The sequence below is a fragment of the Opisthorchis viverrini genome (genome assembly GCF_000715545.1).
Source record: "Opisthorchis viverrini unplaced genomic scaffold opera_v5_289, whole genome shotgun sequence".
Classification (NCBI taxonomy): Eukaryota; Metazoa; Platyhelminthes; class Trematoda; order Opisthorchiida; family Opisthorchiidae; genus Opisthorchis; species Opisthorchis viverrini.
The window spans coordinates 90,814-109,424 of NW_008751948.1; the positions used below are offsets into that span (position 1 = coordinate 90,814).

Here is an 18,611-nt window from a genome sequence, read left to right on the forward strand (position 1 = left end):
TTCCTTCATATATTACCCACATATTTACGTTTACAAAAAATATCGATAAAACGTGCACCACACAATACCGACACAGCATACATTAAACTATGTAGTATTTTTCATTTTCAGATCAATGCAATAGGGAGGAGAGGACTCGATGTCTAGGTTTGTCCAAGCATTCAAACTTGCATGCCTAATGCGTAGATTACTATGTGCTGACACCGGTAGGAGATTCTTAGGGTTATCCGAAATTTTCTTCTTTAAATGTCTATTCAGCTTACAGTAGCCCTCACTGCGATGTTTTGACTGATCCCGTAGCAGTTATTTCATTATCTGAGCATGCGTGCGTAATGCAGTGATTTATCGAATGCCGATTCATCCTGTGTTAGTTTTGATTTTGCCCTACTGACCACATACAATTTGGCCAGTCAAACAACCAAATTTGAGCATTTTTGGGGCCGTTTGCTGACAGGATGTAACGAGTACTCCCGAGGAACCAGGTGGTCTAACCTGCATGTCTCACGTTCAAGCCATAGTTAAACTGACGCTGAATAAGCTACATCAAGAGCGTGACTGGCGTGCTTGTCTCCAAAGTAAATCGTATGCTGTTGTTGAACTATTATTGCTTCAAAAACTTTGCAGCGTTCCGAGGAGAAGTGGCGCAATTTTTGTATTTCCTAACGATTTTAGGCGCACATCCGAACAGCCAACTAGAGAAAAGTAGGTCAATTCACTGATTACTGCTCTATATGTTTATTGTTTTGTGAAAAGTAACGGTGATCATAAGAAGTTGTTACGTAGAACTACTTACATTTTCATCACTAAAAGACATGGCTTCGTTGCTAGAGTAACTAGCGTGTTGAATTTATATGAATATCTCCGGTAATTTTTTAGGCTGCTATTAGTGTAGCCGTAACTTGGCAAAAATATTTCGCATTTTTAGGGTCGCCCTCCGTTGGAAATGTCTATAGCGCCCTTCTCAGGAAACGCAACCACACATAACGTTTATTGATCTGAAACTGCGAACACGCTTGTACACCAAAATTCATATTAATCAAAAACATTGAGCAGGTTATGGATGTACGCTATCTTCAGTTGATAGTATTGCATCACTGGACTAAAATAACAAAATGCAGGAAAGATGGCATACTGACTCACATCCAAAACTCTTCGCTATATACCGAAAAATTTAGAGCTGCCCCCATTTGGACCATCTGGTGTAGTTAAATTTTATGTGGGCATCCAAACGCAGTTGAATGCAGTTTTGGTTCGGTTCGTCCGGAAACTTTCCGGATATGTTAGAAATCGAAATTTATTTTTACAAGCCAGCTGCTCCAAAGGATTTGCATCCCCGCATGACACATCTCTTCATTTATTTTGTAACGCTTACCTCAGGCAAATGTTGGGACGAATCTCTGTACCGCTGCAATGGTGAGCTTTGTTGCTGAATTTATGGATAATTTGCTACCGGGATTACAATTTTAAAATAAAACACAACTTCTTTTTAATCGCAGCCCGCTGCGGTAACAATGAACAATGCAAGTGTGAGTTTCCGCATTTGGATCCCCTCTAGTAATTTCTAACAGCTAGTTCTGCTAATGTGCTTGGCGGGTCGACCTGTTATAGTATCCAGTTTCAGGGTCACTGTCTGAAGAGCTGGTGATAACATGTCCTTAAAAGTGTCTCGCTAATGGGTTTATGGTTTCAAGAGTTTTTAATCGAAATCCGTCAAAATGTAAATTTTCCATAGATATTTTTTAGAGGTGACTTTCATATATTATCTATAGAGCTGAGAAGTTACAATCCCTCCTGGTGAATATCTATGAGAGCTGGCCCAATGTGGGGCTCTGTGACGGAATCGGACTTCTTTCTACGCACGAACGCATACAACAACTCTGGCCGGCAATAATATAACTGTAATGTGACCTTAGTGCCATTGCACTCGTCACTAATTAGCGTGGATCGTCATGCTGAACCATGTTTTCGGTTTAGGGACTATTTTATTCATTTTACACATGAAGCCTTGGGTTTTATTGCGCAAAAATACAAGCGCATCTACTAGGCGGACTTTCAATGTCTAGTATATTCCGTCTGACACGAAGTTCAAGCCGAAAAATATGCGTGCTTCATTTTCAGTGATTTGCCGCCAGTTACACGCTCCGCTAGGTAAGGCAGAATTCCGCTTATGTCTACACTTCCGTCATTTTGGCAACGTGCAGGTAGCATGTGAATCATCAAAACCTGTCTGCATGTTGGGTTAGTATATGTGCATGAGATGAATTTTTGAATGATGTTTACCCAACATACGTAATCATACATGCCCTAATAAGCAACTATATATATTTACCTTTCCAGACCCATAAACAATGTCGTTACCTTGGAAATTGTTTTCAAATTACAGTGGGATTGCACAACATAATACTTCTTTGTCATCTTTGAAAGCAGGGAAAGGTCTAATCCTGCCTAGTTGGTGGGAGATTGCAGCATTCCAAACTGAATTTGCACCTACCGTTGGATGGCGACGGATGATTATGTGAGCCGCCTTTGTGTTTGATTGTAAACTATGCACGGAATGGGTTGTGAAGATGCACATTTCTGTTCATGCGAACCGATTGCAGCAACAACGAATAAAGCCACTTTAAGAGCTATGTGCAGCTTTTAGGATAAGCAAAATATTTTCCAGCAGAATATCTCCTTAGTTTAAGGTATCTATTTAAACTTCGTACATAGAGCGCCCAGCGCGCGGACTCGAAGTCATCCTGCTATGCGTGTAAATACTGGGAATTTAGTTGAATTTGGATATAAAAGCAAAGTTCACTTTCGCCTAAAGAAGCAGGCAACAATTATTCTGAACACCCAGCAACAAATTCGTGTGGGTAGTTAACCCACATCAGTGGGTGCCGCACTAAATTTTGGCTGTTCCAATCAATGCTCCAGTCTCCCTGAGGACGCCGTATATCTGCCTACGAAGTAATGTGTGTTACTGTAGTATCCCATCATGGTTACTGCTCTCGAGAAGTTCTGGCACAAGTACCGCAGCGAATTATGGTGAAGTCGGACCTCAAATCTCGTGCAACGGTGTCTGCAACCTTTGCTTGAATATTGGCTTTCTATGTAGATCAACTAACTTTCCCGCGAATGAAATCAAACAGGTCGATTGTTCGCACTTGTTAATTTCTTGGCCTTTAGATTTGCGATCTGGTTGTTCCTTCAGACAGCATTGTAATCACTGTGGTCCACACAGAAAACGGAATTTAGAGATTAGGACATCGGCTACTGGGACAGTGACTACCGCAGATCGTTTCTCTAGTGGGTGCTTTGCACTCCGCATAATGAACCCAACTATTTCATCAAACGATTGGATAAATCCAGCCAAACCGGTCTTGGAAAAGAGGAGAGTAACGATTATTAGTAGGTCGGTCCACTACATACGTTTACGTGCGGGAGCACAACGTAACTCACAAGTGTCGCACGGGACGTTTACGAGAAGGTGAGGGCCAGGCGCAGATAAGCAAGCAGTTGGAGATTAAGAGCACATGGTAGAGTAAGCAAGTAAATGAGAGAGCTCTATCACGTCGATTTAGGTTCAGTCGTATGCTTCAGTTTAAGCTGCCCATTGAAAAATACCCCACAGTATAACTTCTGTCTAAAATAACCGCCACTTGGCGACATGTCCTCCTCAGCAAAAACCGAAGGTACAATTTTAGCACTAAATTTGAGGCAAACGTTTTGTGAATTGACCTACTTGTGGGACAGTGCAGGATAAGTTGCAGCCAGAATTTCCTAATCGACGAAAAATAGGTCCATCTGTAGAAAATTGGAGTTGCTGCAGCGAACCACGTAATCGTTTAATGGCCCATCTGAAGCGTACGTGGGCCCTCAACACTTCTTTTCGAATGCGTCGCTATTTTTCCTGCAGTGAAATACATGTGTCAGGATGTGCCATGGATGGGTTCCTGGACAACGTTCCACTTAAAACATGTTGCAGCTTTTTTTCTCTTTGAGCGGTAATATACTGCGACGGGATCGTCGGAGTGAAAGTGGCTGAAGTTATCAAAATCGACTTTCACAGAGCCTGGCTGCGTCCCTCCACGTATCGCAGAGGTACCCAGCCACCTATTGCATGACGGCAAATGAACGGAGATGACGAGAATCTCTTACTGGCACAAAACGCTGTTTCTGAAACAAATCGCTTGAGAGACCTGCATATCCTTCTGTTAGGGTCTGGTTGCACAAACGTTTGAGGCAACTACACAAAAGCTTTTCCCTAACCCGCCAAAATAATTAAACAACTTTTATTTCCTTGGGGCGCGTCGGCCGCACACTTCGGTTACCAACCAAAATCTCCTTTATTACCTGCGCAACTTCACATTTTACTGACTGAATTTCTTGCAAGTCTAACAATGATTCAAGGGAACCTATTACCTGGTCACACGATAGCAATTTTCGCCCCCAGGATTGTCTCAAATGATGCTCGTTTGCGAATCGCAGTCTTAAGGAATCAACCTCATTGTCCAACTTATACTACAAGGTCGTTTCAAACGGACAATCCTCTTGAAGATTCTTTGTCTTCTCCCGCTTATACAAAATGCAATCAGCTGTTTTACTCGTATTGCGTAGTGCGTGATTAGGCGTTGATACTACAATCCGAGTGACCAAGTATGAAAAGATCCGCGGAATAATAAGTACTTTCGCTTCCTTCTTGGTCACTGCTTTCAGTCACATTCTTACCTTTTATTTATCAGGAATGCTGCCTCTACTCGCAGCAAGCGGTGCGTCGGCGATAGTGATTTGTCCGCTTCAGCAGAGACAAAAATCGCACCAAGGAGACCTCTTTCCAACCACCACCACCACCTTATGCAGGTAGGCAAACCTCCAATAAAAGAAACCTACTCACACACGATGATTGAGGTGTTTATAATGCAACGTCAACGAGATTTCACGATTCCTATAACACATTGCAATGAACCGGTGTTGCCACCAGGATGTTTCACTGGATAACTAGTTTCCAGCATGCCTATTTGTCTTCAACTGCTGAATGCATAAAGGCTTAAAACAAATTTCTCAGGCGAATGAAAGTGTCCTGAGTGTGTGTTTGAAAAATTTGCCTGCGCAGGCAAAATGTCGGGCGACTTTATTTTAAACAAAGTTATGACACGGCTTTGTAGCCCTCTAAGGTAACGCGTGAGCACTTTGCTTTAGTACGAACGCAGAAGACAGGATGTGGGTATTTGATGATTTTACGGGCACTGATATTACTTAAACACTTTTGCAGAAAAGTTATGAAATTTTCGCAAATTAGCTAATTCAGACCGCCAAAACAGTCACCGCGCTATCTCGGTCGGAATTTTCTTGGACAAAATACACGAAATAAATCAGCAACAAGCCAAGCACAGTGTAATTTGTATGCTGGTAAGCACCATACATTTGTCTAAACGGTCGGGGTTTAGCGCACTACCTAAGCATTTTTGGCGTAAGTGCACAAGGATGTAAGCTTAGGAAACTGATAGTTCCAGACGGTTTTGTTGACCAGAGTAGCATTGGAATTCATTTGATACTTTTTTCGGCAGAGAATTTCCGAAGTCTTACACAGTCCAGACGTTTATTCACAATTTTGCTGCGCAGCCATACCAGTTTGAACATAACTCAAGCTTTAGTACTCCGTGGAATGCACACCAGCATTTAATCATCAGACAGCTCTGTCCACTCAGCCCTAGGACTGCGGCGGTGCATGACTGCATAGTCGTCAAGTGCAGAGCTATAAATTTCCTGTTACGCCCTGTAGAGTTTAGCGAAAGCACGTCCGAATGACCAGGCTCTGTTTCATAATATTTTGCTCTCCGGATGGCAACCTCATGGCCTCCACAGAGGCTGAACGTAGTGATAGAAGACAAAACTTAATGACATGCGCTGTCACATTGACTGCCGAGTAGGTTAATTCTAGCAACAAACCGCAAGAACACGATGTGCGTTTTCGGCGAAGTCACCTGTACTAAGAGGCTAACATGCGATTTCCTGAAGCATTTTTATTGATGACACACACTATTATAAATTTTTGTTTTTGCCGACTATTGAATTCAATATGCCCAAGACCTTGCCGGTAAATAACAAGTTTTTTGAAAAACGGGCTATTGTTTCATTGAAAACAAATGGCCCAAGGCTTTCAGCCGTTAGAACTCTCACTCACAAACTTTAAACGCCCGAACTGTTGTGATCGTTTGCGACGGTAGCTGAAAAAATAAGAGTTTGAATCCGGCCTTTGCCAGTATCACTGCACCGGTGATAATACTGATAAAAGAGGCATGTATGTAATATGACTTCTCGTAAATTCTCTTGGAATCTCTTGAAAAGTTTGAGCTATGGCACAATTTGTGGGGTCGCTCTGTGGATTTTGTTGGATTTTAGCAACAGTCAGTGATTAAAAATGAAAGTTCAGGAAGGCGCGTTCGAATAGAAGGGTGACATTTTGCTTTTGGAAACAAGATGCATGAGATATTTGCTTCACTGTCCAACGTTCTGTTGGCAATTTCTGATAACTTCGCAGCGGAGGCCTTCTTCCTTTCATTTGGAGCCGTGACCAGAATAAGGAAGAAGATCCTGTGGCCACAACCCTTTGAGGGTGGGCATGTGTGGACCTCCCTGGAGGACTTGTAGGAGGTTGCGGAAGCTGTTAAACTGGATGCCGACTGGGGTAATTTATCGGCACTAAAGACCCTCCTCAAGGGGCGGTCGGAGGCGGCCTTGGATGTGGCCGCAAAGCAAGTCGTTGTAGCGGGGTTTGACAAGGTCGCCGATCGCCAGGAGGCCGTAAGGCGACCGCGTTGTTCGCAGGCCTGCTGCAGACGTTCGATCGCGCTTTGCTGGACTGGACGGAGTGTCGCGCCACCAATTTCTTTTTGACCAGTACACTGAAGGAAAGCAGCCCGCCCTTGGTCCCCCGTTGTGGTTGGCGAGAGCGACTGGTTAGTTTCGTGTGAAGCAGCTGGTGCAACTGACACGGGAACTGAACGAATCACCACTGGCCATGTACCAGTCGGAGGAAAAAAGAATGGTTCAACATTTTCATGGGAGGAGCATCACATGGGTGATTGGCCTGTAAGACCAGAGGTTAAGGGTGAGATCCCAAAAATTGTGCTTGTTTGTGGCTGGCTAAACGGTGACAGGCGATGCACATAAAAATTGGGTGACACATTTCTGATGTCTACCAATTTTAGTGACAATGATTGTGAAATTAATTCATGATGATAAGATTGAACTATGCTCATTCGACGCCGCCGTAAATTGTTCTGTTCGGGCATGCCACAAGAAGTATCACGCTGTCGACACCTTCTAACTTCCATGAGGTCGAGATGCAATTATCGTGATGTACTACCTGAAAACCCACAAAACATTTAGTAGCTCAATGATAATGCTAACAGATCAATTGTATTTCGTTGTGCTCGAAGAATGTGTTACATCCATTTATATCCATTCTTAAATGTAAACAAAACGTTATTGTGAAACGTTCCGGCCGATCCAACAGATATTTGCTTGGCTGCTTCCGCTGTTCGGGCTTAGCTTACGAACAATGTCATAGGAAAAATGCAGTTGTAGGTAGCAGGTCAATAGACGCAACCTAATCTTTGACAAACGATTGTCAAGTGGCAACGCGCCCCTTTCTACAACCCTTGTACCCGAGCGCAAGCTAAACCTTGTATTCATCGAAGGGAGTTTCGTTAAGCACTGCATATTAGACATAACATATGCCAGGATGGCTCTCACGATAATGTAAAGATGGTTTTCTCGGGTTACTGGGATAGGATTGAAAAGCTTATTCAACACGATTGCAGGTCGCCGCGATTAGCTACCCATGCAAACAGTAATTAGAGATTTACATAACGTATACAATGTTTGCAAATTTATGCGTAATTTACTTACTAATGAAAACCGACACAAGTCCACACGCAAAAATTCTTTGGGCAAATATCTTTTACGCGTTGACTCCACTCGAGAGGTGAAGTCCGCAGCAAAACTGAACCCGGATTTATCGGAACACATTATTTATCAGCTGCAAAAGTATTTCGGCCTGTTTGATCTCCCTACCAAACGTGACATGCCGCGGTCTTTGTGCGGCATATTCTTCAAAAGCGATTGATTTCGGCTTTAATTGAGCTCACAGTTAAGGCAAACTTGGGTCTTAAATTTTTTAATATACTCATCCATATTGACGTCAAATGTGTTAACACCGGCGGTCAGCAATTATATACCGAGCGGTTAGGTTTTCAAAAACTATAAGGAACGTCGCGTTTTTCAGATTACCTGTGTTTTTGGAGATACATAGAGCGGACAGTTTCTGGTGAGGGAATAAGTGATGTAAGCTGATTGCCGGATTTTGGTGAAAGAGTGGATTAAATGACATGACAAAATCACCAAATATTTTAGCACCATCATCACACTTCCCACTTTATATAGAGAGGAACCTGAACTGACGAGGGCCAGTTCCTCACGCACCGCTGCGACACTGAGCTCAACTTAATGAACACAGCGAAGAATGAAGCAAGCCAAGATTTGCAGATCGAATGTACACGTCATTGTACTTCTAAAGCATATCCATAGGGACGGCCCTTGCCTGCTTCCTTCCATACATCAGTTACAACAGGCAGCACACGGGAGGGTAAAGCAGCCGGATACGGCTGTACTGCGTTTATTGCATTTTGATTGCCCACTTAGAGCGATATATTAACAGATCTTGAAGGCAGTCAGCTATATCTGTTCGCCAAGAGGTTAGTCGGTTTGCTCGCAGTGCTGGACAATCTGACTGCGAGTATTTCGTCACCAATCGAGATGACATCATCAGCGTTTTATGGGGGATGGCGTGTGTTGCGACGGGTTGGTGGTTGTTTTAATTTTCCTGGGTGCAACCCCTCATTTGATACAGAAAACTTACTTGATACCTATTGCCCAAATTTGGATTAATTGCCCTTGAAGTAATTTTCAAAACATAAAGCCTGTAGATGTATGACTTTGGTTTGTCAAAGTTTCTGGAACACAAACTATTCGGCATGCTCTCCAACAAGGTGGACGCCTCTGCGCCTATTAATATGGTGAGATGTGATAGGACAGAACCGGTGCCCACATAGACCGGTAGAATTGCAGTACAGCTGTTTGAGCAAGCGTACGGCATGAAAAACCAGACGCAGCAGCGGAGAGCAGGATTGAATGCAAGACTGAATGCAAGATTGAATGAAAGACTTACTGAGGACGACCTCTTTATTCACAACCGTAATGACTGATAATCTGGCCTGCTGAATAATGTAGTAGTTGATAAATAGGGCTTCTGTGCTCATCATAGTGTCAGGCAGAATTTCCATATTAGTATTTAAGTAGGTACGTTACCGTCAAAACTTCTTAGCCACAGCTATACAAATTCATATATTAATAAACTGCATGCAATATCTTTATTTTTTATATCGTTTTATTTCTTCAGTAAGCCCACTGAACAATTCAATAGATGTGTGTACCAATCAATAAGCCATTAACTCTCCCTAATTCGATGAAAATTTTAGTTTTTTTTTTACATGTCAACACGACCAAATTTTCAGTTTGTAATGAGTTATTAGAATCAGATCCATCTGTGTCCTCTCAGCTTGACTCCTCAACAGCCTATCAATAATTGGGTTAACATATAGCGAAAATTACAGTATGCCCTGTCTGATCGTCCAGGGCTGAGATGCCAAATGAACCACCACTCGTGTAGCAGGAAAGTCCATCGCCCCGAAGTTATTTGTTAGAAAGTACCAACTAAACAATTACAAACCATAAGGCAGGAAAGAGGAACACTCATGCATCTTTGAAAAAAAGGTTATACGCCTTCATTTTGAGCACGTTTTGTTGCAATTTCCTGGATACTCAATGACTACCACGCAGTTGTAAAATAATCCTGCTAAGCAGTTTTGCAAATTCCTTGATAAATCTCACCCCCGACTAGAACAAAAACACACTGCTCGCATCCTCCATCACTATTATCGTAGCCCACTCAAATCACTCGAGTTTTTGTATAGCTTAGGATTTGCGACTTGCATCAACCGGACTTTCTGCGCACCAAACAGTGTACTGCTAAAATTTGACGAATGACTATGTCGTGGCCGTGGGGTTTACAGTCTGACCCCGGTGACGTGCGATTATTCACATCTTCAACCATCAGCGTTTTTAGTAAAACACACAAGGATGCCGCTGCGCCCACCAGAAAATATAAGGTTTGTTGTTTTGCTTACTCATGAGTAGGGTGTCGAAAAGCAACGTTCCCAAAATCAACCCTCTGTGTAGAAAACAAACCTTCGTAACTGTTGGCCAATAATATTAAGTTAAATTTCACACCGGCTCTTTCTTCTGGAAAATATACCTTGCTATTAGAATGACGAAAAAATATTGTGACTTCAAACTAGAGCCCAGATGGAGTCTTATGTTGACCTGGTCGGACATGTATCTCCTTGGACACATTATGAGTACAGTGGAATAAAGAAAGCTACGGAAGCTATACCAGACTCTCTACCACTATTGCATTCAACAGACTAGACGGGTTTTACTTTGCCAGGCCACCATTCATTTAATGGCAGTCTCAACACATGGTTTCTATTTAAGCATCGAGTGGCCCGGAGGACAATTTTCAAGCTAATTGTAATATCTCGGTACATTTTTTCACAGGTCCACCAATTCTCAAAAGTTCACAGTCGAATTTCGTTTTTTGAGAGTTCATCTAATCTTTATTATTTGCTAACAAATGTCTGTCTGTTTGGAGCGGAAAGTCTATGTATGGTTCTCGTCATAAGTGTGCGTTGCAAGCTGGTGCAAATTATAATTCTTATTGCAGCATAAAAAACGGGTTATCATGAACGCTGTTTACCGACAAAAATCTCAGGAACTGAGCACAAAAGCGGAAGCGGACATCCTGACGGAGGGATGATTGATACCACTTTTCATATCTCCCAAAGAAGAATCGGGAGTAACAGGTTGCAACTTCTGATTGATATTTACGGTATTTTATGTTGATAAGATTGCCCACTTTTATTTCATTTGTTCCGAGAGGGTACGGATTATAGTGTGGGAGACCTAATGGTAAAATATTTCGACACTCAAATGTACTCCCCTGTTGTGTTATAAACGCAAACTTAAGTCGAATGTCCGTGTATGCCGCAGGATAAAACTGCCGGAAGATTGGATCCTGAAATTTTTATTCTACTTTAATACTGGTTCCTGGACTCGTAATCGCAGAGCGAGGCATATATCACGCTGTCGGAAAAAACAGTGGTTGTTCCATTTCACTCATATGATTCAAACTGTCACCTATGTGATCTACAGCGGCGTCCACAGACACCGCACTTGTATTGGTGCTCTCTACTTCTGTGCACGATTCCTGAAAATCATTCCGTCCAGGCTGATCTGACAGGGCCACTGATAATGTGATACACACCGCAAAATCTAGTTTTCGTTACCTCAAATTAAGAACAATATATGGCTGCTTCCCGAGGCAAGTTGGTTTACTTTCTGCGTGTAAGCCGGAAAGCTATGGTCTATGCCCACGAAAACCCTATACATTTTCGTAATCTTCTTAGCACTGCAGTGCCTACGCTTGCGTAAGTTCACGCAAGTGAAACCACAGCTAAGGTTTTGGTCGGACTCAGACCGACCGAAAAACATAATATTTCTCTCAGGTGACAAATGGTGCTGAAGCTTAATGAGTCCACAAACATTAATGTACGAAGATCTCCGAGTGTAAACTTTCTAGTATTTCTGTTGGAACCCTTGAAAAACTGTTTACAAGCAAAGAGCACAGCAAAATTGAAAGCTGGGTTAATCCATCACAACCTATCGGCTGAGATGTTGCTAGCTAAAAGTTCATTAAAGGTATACTGGAGTACTGAAAAATGGAAGGTTTTACGATTTTTGAAGCGCGGGGTGTTCAAAAAGTGTGAGGATGAGGCTGAGAAAAAAATTGACGTTGGTGTGTAATTTGTCGACTCATTTAACAAACCCTGTTTAGGTAATTGCATGCGAGTTTGTATGGAAACTGAGCTCGTTATCCGTCGGGTACATAACATAGGCTGATTGAAAAATATAGTGGACCAGATGATGACGTTTTGACGAGCCGCCTGCATGGAGCAATCTCGATTGGAAAAATTATGCGTTTTTTGGGTGGGTGAATCCCGAGATATTTTATTGATCACGTAGGTGGTAACCGCGGCCAACAACATTCTTTCAGTTGGCGCTCTTTTGATTGTACCACGCCCAGGTATACTCGGTTGTGATTTTTGCTCCTTAATACCCTTTATTTTATCTGCAGCATAATACAGAGGAAAAGTTATCAGAGAGGTGAGTGAAGAGCTTCACGACTAATAATCCACTGCAGGCATCAAATCTTGTCCAGCGGCGAAGGCCATACGAGCATACAGCAGTTGCAGGTAACTAGCGCAACAGCATCCTTTTACACCTTAGATTGATTTTTTGTACTGCTAAATATAGAAATGTCCATGGCGAGCGCATCATAGTCCACGTAGAGCTGACAGATTTGACCACTTATTGAAAGGGACAAAACCTGGGGACGACTTCTAAAGGCTACTCCAAGGTGCTTACCGACACCTTCCTGTCATGAGTCTTGTGAAAATGATGTTTCAGTTCTTTAAGATCTCGAAAGCTGTTTGACCTTCAGGTGACCTGTGTTGCCTACGTTTTGACAACCCACAGACGTGTGTTCACGTGTGTCTTCATACTGACTTGTTTCCTGATAAGAAACAGTCGTCAAACCAAACAGGAAAGAACATTCAGGTGGAATGTGGCTGTCGGGATATAAGCCGCCGATTAGCTTCGTTAAGAGCACAACGGGAGTTCACCGATGTATTCTTTCGTTGTGGGCTAGCCAGAATACTACGGGGGGATAGAAAAAGTTATAGAACAAGAGTGTTGTTGACGCAAAATTTACAAAGCAAGCTGATGCATAAAACGGACGATGGACAATTTAATAGCTATTTTTATTATCGTGATATGGCAATGATTCATTTTCCAAGAGAAGTCTGTGGAACCCTACGGGTTAGTGTTTAACCCCCGGTCGCTTCGACAAGTTTGTGGACGCAGAAATACCACCTAGAGTTGATGTCCACAAACTTTGTACGTAGTCTGCGAAACAGAGATAGATTAGAAAAACAGGTAGTCAGCGTGCTTAGCGCGGCAATTGCAAACGGCCGCTTAGCACTTAATATGGGCAGTGAGTCACATGCTAAAAATGAAGAGGATGCGATACTTCTGTTGAGGAAATACCGCCTTCAGAATCTAACGTATGCATGTTTCGTTGTCACCGCAGCGGCCTGTATTTAGAAAAAACGGTTACATAAAATTCATTGAGGATATCATTTGCCGCAAAATACCAACCCGCTCTTCAACAAAAGCAATAAAACACCAACGCAACGGTCCAATATTTGCCTGGCAATCATTGTCGCAAAATCTCGTATTGTGCATTGAGGTCACCCAACTGCACTCTGGTTGTCGAAATAAATTACGACTGTTAGCACATCTGAAAATTTATCAGAATAATTCCACCAAAATTCCTTTGGTTGAATTGGCCGACTTCAGATAATGTGAGTAAAACCGTCTTATCTCAGGGAGATGTATGCAACAGTAGCTGTTTCACAATAACACCGCTTGAATAAAAGCATAATACTCGTGATTATGGGCGGCACGCTTCGTGAAACCTTCTCGGGTTTTCGCCTACTGATAAATGGTTTAGGCAATAATATTCAAAACAATTCTTGCGATAATGCCGACTCAGTTTACGGCAAGAAAAACTGATTCAAATTGTCCTACCCAAAGATATATACGTGCATATGCAAATAGAGTATGATCAGGCTTGTTCAGTTCCAATGAGCAGGGTCAGAGTTTGACCCCATACTGACGCAATCTCGCCAGATCCCATTTAAGAAACCTAAACTTTCGGAATGGCTTTGTACTGCATAAACTCGATAATCTTTTATCATTTTCAATTCGAGAAAACCAAACTTCCATTATGCTGGCGCATTTGCATAATTGTGGAAGTATGGATAAGCCAATTGCGTAGTGAGCGTTATTCTGTGCTGAAATTCCATAGAGGATTTGAATTTCTAGCCTCAACAGTCCGGCGTATATCACAAGTAATACAACTGCTGTGGTAGTCACTATTCGCAATCTGCATCAAAATAATGGAGCAACTAACTTTTTCGTGCCCGTTCTGCTGATTTGCTGCTGATATTTTGGGAATTATGTATGTTGGGTGGCGTTTTCTGACTTGCCGCTTAAACTATTATGCAGAAACTTTTCAACTACAGGACGCCACATAATACATCCCGGGCCAGTAGGCCCACTGCCGAACTACAGGACGATAATACATCCCGGGCCAGTAGGCCCACTGCCGAAGTAGGTCGTACGTCTTATTGCATCCTGTATGTGCCATCTTACGGCCGGCAATGTTGAGCTCCCGTCTCAAGACGCGAGTTATCACGTACAGCACAGCATCCAAATCAGTGGCTTCCAATTGGCTATTCAATTGTCCATCGTCCGTTTTATGCATCAGCTTGCTTTGTAAATTTTGCGTCAACAACACTCTTGTTCTATAACTTTTTCTATCCCCCCGTAGTATTCTGGCTAGCCCACAACGAAAGAATACATCGGTGAACTCCCGTTGTGCTCTTAACGAAGCTAATCGGCGGCTTATATCCCGACAGCCACATTCCACCTGAATGTTCTTTCCTGTTTGGTTTGACCACCCAGAATGACTGTTTCTTATCAGGAAAGAAGTCAGTATGAAGACACACGTGAACACAAGTCTGTGGGTTGTCAAAACGTAGGCAATACAGGTCACCTGAAGGTCAAACAGCTTTCGGTATCTTAAAGAACTGAAACGTCATTTTCACAAGACTCATGACAAGAAGGTGTCGGTAAGCACCTTTGAGTAGCCTTGAGAAGTCGTCCCCAGGTTTTGTCCCTTTCAATAAGTGGTCAAATCTGTCACCTCTACGTGGACTACGATGCTCTCGCCATGGATGCTTCTGTATTTAGCAGTACAAAAATTCAATCTACGATGTAAAAGGATGCTGCTGCGCTAGCTACCCGCAACTGCTGTATGCTCGTATGGCCTACCCTGCTGGACAAAATTTGATGCCTGCAGTGGATTATTGGTCGTTAAGCTCTTCACTCACTTCGCTAGTAACTTTTCCTCCGTATTATGCTGCGGATAAAATAAAGGGCATCAAGGAGCAAAAATCACAACCGAGTATACCTGTGCGTGGTACAATCAAAAGAATGTTATTGACCGCGGTTACCATCTACGTGATTGATCACCCACTCAAAAAACACATAATTTCTCCCCTCGAGATTGCTCCATGCAGGCGGCTCGTCAAAACGTCATCACCTGGTTCACTATAGTTTTCAACCAGCCTATGTTATGTACCCGACGGATAACGAGCTCAGTTTCCATACAAACTCGCATGCAATTACCTAAACAGGGTTTGTTAAATGAGTCGACAAATTACACACCAACGTCAATTTTTTTCTCAGCCTCATCCTCACACTTTTTGAACACCCCGCGCTTCAAAAATCGTAAAACCTTCCATTTTTCAGTACTCCAGTATACCTTTAATGAACTTTTAGCTAGCAACATCTCAGCCGATAGGTTGTGATGGATTAACCCAGCTTTCAATTTTGCTGTGCTCTTTGCTTGTAGACAGTTTTTCAAGGGTTCCAACAGAAATACTAGAAAGTTTACACTCGGAGATCTTCGTACATTAATGTTTGTGGACTCATTAAGCTTCAGCACCATTTGTCACCTGAGAGAAATATTATGTTTTTCGGTCGGTCTGAGTCCGACCAAAACCTTAGCTGTGGTTTCACTTGCGTGAACTTACGCAAGCGTAGGCACTGCAGTGCTAAGAAGATTACGAAAATGTATAAGGTTTTCGTGGGCATAGGCCATAGCTTTCAGGCTTACCTGCGGAAAGTAAACCAACTTGCCTCGGGAAGCAGCCATATATTGTTCTTAATTTGAGGTAACGAAAACTAGATTTTGCGGTGTGTATCACATTATCAGTGGCCCTGTCAGATCAGCCTGGACGGAATGATTTTCAGGAATCGTGCACAGAAGTAGAGAGCACCAATACAAGTGCGGTGTCTGTGGACGCCGCTGTAGATCACATAGGTGACAGTTTGAATCATATGAGTGAAATGGAACAACCACTGTTTTTTCCGACAGCGTGATATATGCCTCGCTCTGCGATTACGAGTCCAGGAACCAGTATTAAAGTAGAATAAAAATTTTCAGGATCAATCTTCCGGCAGTTTTATCCTGCGGCATACACGGACATTCGACTTAAGTTTGCGTTTATAACACAACAGGGGAGTACATTTGAGTGTCGAAATATTTTACCATTAGGTCTCCCACACTATAATCCGTACCCTCTCGGAACAAATGAAATAAAAGTGGGCAATCTTATCAACATAAAATACCGTAAATATCAATCAGAAGTTGCAACCTGTTACTCCCGATTCTTCTTTGGGAGATATGAAAAGTGGTATCAATCATCCCTCCGTCAGGATGTCCGCTTCCGCTTTTGTGCTCAGTTCCTGAGATTTTTGTCGGTAAACAGCGTTCATGATAACCCGTTTTTTATGCTGCAATAAGAATTATAATTTGCACCAGCTTGCAACGCACACTTATGACGAGAACCATACATAGACTTTCCGCTCCAAACAGACAGACATTTGTTAGCAAATAATAAAGATTAGATGAACTCTCAAAAAACGAAATTCGACTGTGAACTTTTGAGAATTAGTGGACCTGTGAAAAAAATGTACCGAGATATTACAATTAGCTTGAAAATTGTCCTCCGGGCCACTCGATGCTTAAATAGAAACCATGTGTTGAGACTGCCATTAAATGAATGGTGGCCTGGCAAAGTAAAACCCGTCTAGTCTGTTGAATGCAATAGTGGTAGAGAGTCTGGTATAGCTTCCGTAGCTTTCTTTATTCCACTGTACTCATAATGTGTCCAAGGAGATACATGTCCGACCAGGTCAACATAAGACTCCATCTGGGCTCTAGTTTGAAGTCACAATATTTTTTCGTCATTCTAATAGCAAGGTATATTTTCCAGAAGAAAGAGCCGGTGTGAAATTTAACTTAATATTATTGGCCAACAGTTACGAAGGTTTGTTTTCTACACAGAGGGTTGATTTTGGGAACGTTGCTTTTCGACACCCTACTCATGAGTAAGCAAAACAACAAACCTTATATTTTCTGGTGGGCGCAGCGGCATCCTTGTGTGTTTTACTAAAAACGCTGATGGTTGAAGATGTGAATAATCGCACGTCACCGGGGTCAGACTGTAAACCCCACGGCCACGACATAGTCATTCGTCAAATTTTAGCAGTACACTGTTTGGTGCGCAGAAAGTCCGGTTGATGCAAGTCGCAAATCCTAAGCTATACAAAAACTCGAGTGATTCGAGTGGGCTACGATAATAGCGATGGAGGATGCGAGTACCAAGCCCTCAGCGCGGGACCCCATAAAACGCTGATGATGTCATCTCGATTGGTGACGAAATACTCGCAGTCAGATTGTCCTGCACCGCGAGCAAACCGACTAACGCCTTGGCGAGCAGATATAGCTGACTGCCTTCAAGCCCTGTTATTATATCTCTCTAAGTGGGCAATCGAAATGCATTGAACGTAGTACAGCGGTATTCTGCTGCTTTACCCTCCCGTGTGCTGCCTGTTGTAAGTGATGTATGGAAAAAAGCAGACAAGGGCCGTCCCTAAGGATATACCTTGAAAGTTCAATGACGTGTACATTCGATCTGCAAATCTTGGCTCGCTTCATTCTTCGCTGTGTTCATTAAGTTGAGCTCAGTGTCGCAGCGGTGAGTGAGGAACTGGCCCTCGTCAGCTCCGGTTCATCCTTATGTAAAGTGGTAAGGATGATGATGGTGTTGAAATATTTGGTGATTTTGTCATATCACTTAATCCACTCTATCACTAAAATCCGTTGATCAGCTTGCATCACCTATTCCCTCGCCAGAAACTGTAAGCTGTATGTATCTCAAAAAACACAGGTAATCTGAAAAACGGAAGCTTCCTTATAGTGTTTGAAAACCTAACCGTTTGGTATATAATGGCTGACCTCCGGTGTTAACACCTTTGACGTCAATATGGATGAGTATATTAGAAAATTTAGAACCCAAGTTCGCCTTAACTGTGAGCTCAATTGAAGCCGAAATCAACCGCTATAGAGGAATATGCCGCACAAAGACCGCGGCATGTCCCGTTTGGTAGGGAGATCAAACAGGTCGAAATACATTTGCAGCTGATGAAAAATGTGTTTCGATAAATCCGAGTTCAGTTTTGCTGCGGACTTTACTTCTCGAGTGGAGTCAACGAGTAAAAGATATTTGCTGAAAGAATGTTTGCGTGTGGACTTGTGTCGGTTTTCATTTGATGAAAAATTCGATAAATCCGAGTTCAGTTTTGCTGCGGACTTTACTTCTCGAGTGGAGTCAACGAGTAAAAGATATTTGCTGAAAGAAAAGAAGCGTGTGGACTTGTGTCGGTTTTTTTTTGTAAGGAAAATACTTATA

At 42.6% G+C, this 18,611-nt stretch overlaps 1 protein-coding gene across 1 annotated transcript in view; it reads left to right on the forward strand.

Annotated features, from left to right (window-relative positions):
- T265_09623 (hypothetical protein) overlaps positions 1 to 18,611 on the forward strand; it is a gene marked incomplete at both ends in the record, with an annotated part of 95,919 nt that overhangs the window by 74,155 nt on the left and 3,153 nt on the right. Inside the window, 3 exons of the mRNA XM_009175751.1 lie at positions 4,728 to 4,845; positions 12,302 to 12,330; positions 14,313 to 14,400. Coding sequence (XP_009174015.1) covers positions 4,728 to 4,845; positions 12,302 to 12,330; positions 14,313 to 14,400 — 235 coding nt within the window. The remainder of the gene's footprint in view (positions 1 to 4,727; positions 4,846 to 12,301; positions 12,331 to 14,312; positions 14,401 to 18,611) is intronic.